At 44.7% G+C, this 4,350-nt stretch overlaps 1 protein-coding gene across 1 annotated transcript in view; it reads left to right on the forward strand.

The window, feature by feature from the left end:
• Positions 1 to 2,165: 2,165 nt before the first annotated feature.
• Positions 2,166 to 4,350, forward strand: part of SEC62 (SEC62 homolog, preprotein translocation factor) — a 27,155-nt gene continuing 24,970 nt past the window's right edge. Inside the window, exon 1 of the mRNA XM_012557587.2 lies at positions 2,166 to 2,228. Coding sequence (XP_012413041.1) covers positions 2,193 to 2,228 — 36 coding nt within the window. The 5' untranslated portion in view covers positions 2,166 to 2,192. The remainder of the gene's footprint in view (positions 2,229 to 4,350) is intronic.

A 4,350-nucleotide genomic window follows, 5' to 3' on the forward strand; every position in this document is an offset into this window, starting at 1 on the left:
TGCGTCTGCAGACGCATCACTAGGATTGGTGTCACCCAGTGCGGTAGCTCATGGTGTCATCCCCCCATGCTAATTACCACAATATTGTAGCTAAAACACCAGAAATTTTGACAAAATCAGCAACTATTAGAACACCGGCAGCAATGAAAACAACAGCATACTTGTAGCACGTACTCACAAAACCGTGTGATTCAAAGGTCACTATGATTAGGTAATAATGACAGCTCTAACCAGAGTACATTAGAAGGTTCAAAAAGTAAATAAGCATAGAGTTTTAGCCTTATAGGAATATTGATACATGTAAGCTGGGCTTATGAAAAATGTTTTTGTTGTTACGACTAACTACAGGGATATTTTTATAAAAAATAATACATTTCTCCTGAAACACTGTGCAAAAATTATATAGAGAGTCATTTTGGTGTCACCCCCTCTGACAGTGTCACCTGCTGCAGTCCACACCCCCGCACCCTTGTAGTGATGCCACTATGATCGATCCCGTATCCTGAGGCCAGAATCGCATTGTCCAAAAGAGAAATGGCACGAACATACCACAGTTTGCCTTAATTACATATTTAATTTCTATTACATACATACATAATACGGGAAACACACATAATATGGGAAACTTGAAGAATTTCATGATGTAAGAAATGTTTACAATATAATGGTAAATGAAAAAAGCAGGCTACCGTATTGCACATACAGTATGATTTGCATTGGAGTAGGGGAAAATATATGGCTATAAATATATATATATACACGTCAAAAATAAATACTAGAAGAAAATAAAAATTTTAACAGTAGCTATATCTCTTGGTGGAAACGCTGGTGGCATAGTGGTTAAGAGCTACGGCTGCTAACCAAAAGGTCGGCAGTTCAAATCCACCAGACGCTCCTTGGAAACCCTATGGGACAGTTCTACTCTGTCCTATAGGGTCCCTATGAGTTGGAACCGACTGGACGGCAACAGGTTACAGTTAAGGTTACATCTCTTGGTAGGAACCCTGGTGGTGCAGTGGTTAAGTGCTGAGCTGCTAATCAAAAGGTCAAGGGTTCCAACCCACCAGTCGCTCTACAGTAAAAAGATGGGGCAGTCTGCTTCCCTAAAGTTTACCTTGGAAACTCTATAGAGCAGTTCTATACTGCCCCATGGGCTCACTGTGAGTCGGAATCGACTTGACGGCAGTGCGTCTGGTTTTCAGTTTATATTTCTTGGTGGTGGAATTTTTCAATTTTTATTTTCTTCTACTTTTTTTGTATTTTTCCAATTTTCTACAATTAAAAAATGCTTTCAAATCTCCATTAATGTCGTGGGAATTTCCATCCACGCATTTCCTAACAGTTTTAGCCCTTTCTTGTGGGTCTAAGTGGCTCTAAAAAAACAATTGTTAAAATAGTAATTCACCAGACTTAAAAGTAGCCTGCAGCCTGTCACCTTCATTCTCAATTCTTAGAATCTTCCTTCTATTTATGTTACTTGGACTTCTTGGGTTCTCTCTGCCTCATGGATTCTAAAGGTGAGTTTTGAGAAGCAACGTGGAGAATGGAATGGAGAATCCAATATGTTTTCGATGAGCCGCACTACCAGTACATTGCAGGGGGAAAAATAACTGACTTAGGGCTTGTCTCTGCCACTTAGCAGCTGTGGAACCTTAGGTAAGTCAGTTGTCTCGGTTTTCCCACCTTTAACATGGGTTAATAAAATGTACACGCGGAGAAGGGTGGGGTGCGCTCTTTGGGAAGATTATAGGGGCTACCACAGGTAAAACATCTAAGACTTGGTCTCAGTAAATTCCTTCTGTGAAAGGCCCCACCCCAAACATACTGAACGGACTCTGAGGAGGTGGGGCCCGGGAAGCTGTATTTTAGGAGCTTCCCAGGTGATTCAGATGCTCAGTCAGGTTTGAGAACCAAGAGCTCTTGCCAGCCCTCTCATTCTTGAACCCACTTCTCGACCTCTCCCTGGTCTCAGAGCTCCTCAGTTTCCACAAAAACAGATGCCGAGGGAAGACGCGAGAAAAGACCGCCGCCGACGAAGGCAACACATGCCTAGGCCCAGGCGTCGCGGGGCCTCCAGCGTTCCCGGGCACCAGCCGGTGAGTTACATAACGGGCCGCGAGGCGCGGTCTCGCGATGTTTGCACCGCCCCGCCCCCCGCTCCACGAAAGAAGGAAGCGGGCGGAGCGGCCAACATGGCGGAACGCAGGCGACACAAGAAGCGGATCCAGGTAGCAAAGCAGAGCCCTGGGTAGGGGGCTTCAGGGTGCTCAGAAGTGAAAGAAGTGGGGAAAGCCCCCTAGAAGGGCGAGCGAAACTGAGGGCGAGGTGGGGTGGGATGAGGCCGCGAGGCCGCGGGCTTTAGGGTGCGTCGCTGTGAGGGGCCTGAGGGGGGGGTAGTGTTGGCGACGGCGGAGACCGAGACGGAGGTGGCGGGGCCACGGGAGAAGGAAGGAGGCGCCGCGCTAGCAATCCAGACGGGAAGGCAAGGCTACCCGCCCGGCCCCCGATTCTTGTGGCTGTGCCGACCCGGGCCTGTGTTCGGAGGTCAGCCTCCTCCGGAGCGCAGACACAGACCCTACCTAAGACCTCCTCTCCTCCCTCCACCGTTCCATTCTCTCTCCTTAGCTATCTTAAAATCAAGGCCACGGTAATTAGGGTGAAAGGAGGCAGACGACTGACCTAAAGCAGCCTGTTCTTTGTGCGTAAATAGAAAAGGACCTTAGGAGGGGGAGTGATGTGTGCTTGGTCAGCTGCCCCTTGGGGACCAGGCGTCAATCTGCCTACCCACAGATGTTCACTTGCCCTCCTCTCTCCCCAATATTATTAGTAGCCCACTTGAAGCTTGCCCACTTTCTTCCAGGCAGCACAGTGTAAATACAACCTCGTTGGTGCTGCAGCGAGCTGGTGGCGCCCAGGAACCCTTCACATGCCAGTGTGTCAGCCTCATAACCTACATAATATCCCTCCCTCATTCCACATGCACGTGCATTTCTGGCTGCGTTGCCACCCCCCCTCCCCCCCGTTGTCGTCGTTTCTCATCAAGAGGATTAAATATGTGGAAGATATTCCTCGACTCAGGATGTTTATTAGTGGTTGTCTCATCATCAGCTCATGTGCCTAAAAGCCTTCATATGGCATCATAAATTGATAGCGTGTTGTAAATGGATAGTACATTAATCACAAATTGTTTGATACTCATTGTTTTTCTACTGATTATTATTTTACTGCTTAATATGATTTTCTAATGTCATCTGTTTTATTAATCAGTTTTTTAGAAGTTTATCAGTTTGTTGACCTAAACCACAAGTGGTCTGAGCTATGCATATTAAAATTACATGAGAACTTTGAAGTACTAGGAAAAATGTCAGTGATCAGAATTTGACAGAATAAGGCAGGTCATAAAACTAGGGCTTAAGGTCGTATGGAGGAAGCTTCTAATTTTACTATTTCTAGTCTTACTAGAGACGCACTGGTGGTGCAGTGGTTAAGAGCTATGGCTGCTAACCAGAAGGTCAGCCGTTCAAACCCACCAGCCACTCCTCAGGAGAACGATGTGGCAGTCTGCTTCTGCAAGGATTACAGCCTTGTATACCTTATGGGGCAATTCTACTCTGTCCTATAGGGTTGCTTTGAGTTGAAGTGGACTCAATCACAATCGGTTTGATTTTGGTTAGTCTTTCTAGATTTAGTGCTGTGGATCAGAGGTGGTGTCCAAAATTTTTATTATTTATATATTGAAGTTGTGGAATTTTCTGACTCTTTATATTTACACATATGGTACAATTTTATGCCCTTGAATACGTATTGTTTTACCATTTCAATTAATTGTCCTTTGTTATGAAGGTAATTGTAATTCACTTTTTGAATAGCTACTCTTATTTCAGTTGGGATCTTTTAAACAGAAAGGTAGATTATGAGCCTGTATAGTACGGTTTCCATATTCTGTTGGATCACCTTTCTTTGGAATGAGCATGTATATGGATCTCTTCTGTTCAGTTGGCCAGGTAGCTGCCTTCCATATTTCTTGGCACAGACAAGTGAGTACTTCTAACGTTGCATCCATTTGTTGAAACATCTCAATTTGTATTCCATCAGTTCCTGGAGCCTTGTTTTTTGCCAGTGCCTTCAGTGCAAATTTGACTTCTTTAATACCATTGGTTCTTGATCATATGCTCCTTTCTGAAATGGTAGAACGTCAACCAATTCTTTTTGGTACAGTGCCTCTGTATTTCTTGATACTTCCTTCATCATTCAATATTTTGCCCATGGAATCCTTCAATATTACAATTCAAGGGTTGAATTTTTCCTTCAGTTCCTTCAACTTGAGAAATGCCAAGTATGTTCTTCCTT

The sequence above is a fragment of the Trichechus manatus genome, unplaced genomic scaffold (genome assembly GCF_000243295.1).
Source record: "Trichechus manatus latirostris isolate Lorelei unplaced genomic scaffold, TriManLat1.0 scaffold00110, whole genome shotgun sequence".
NCBI lineage: Eukaryota > Metazoa > Chordata > Mammalia > Sirenia > Trichechidae > Trichechus > Trichechus manatus.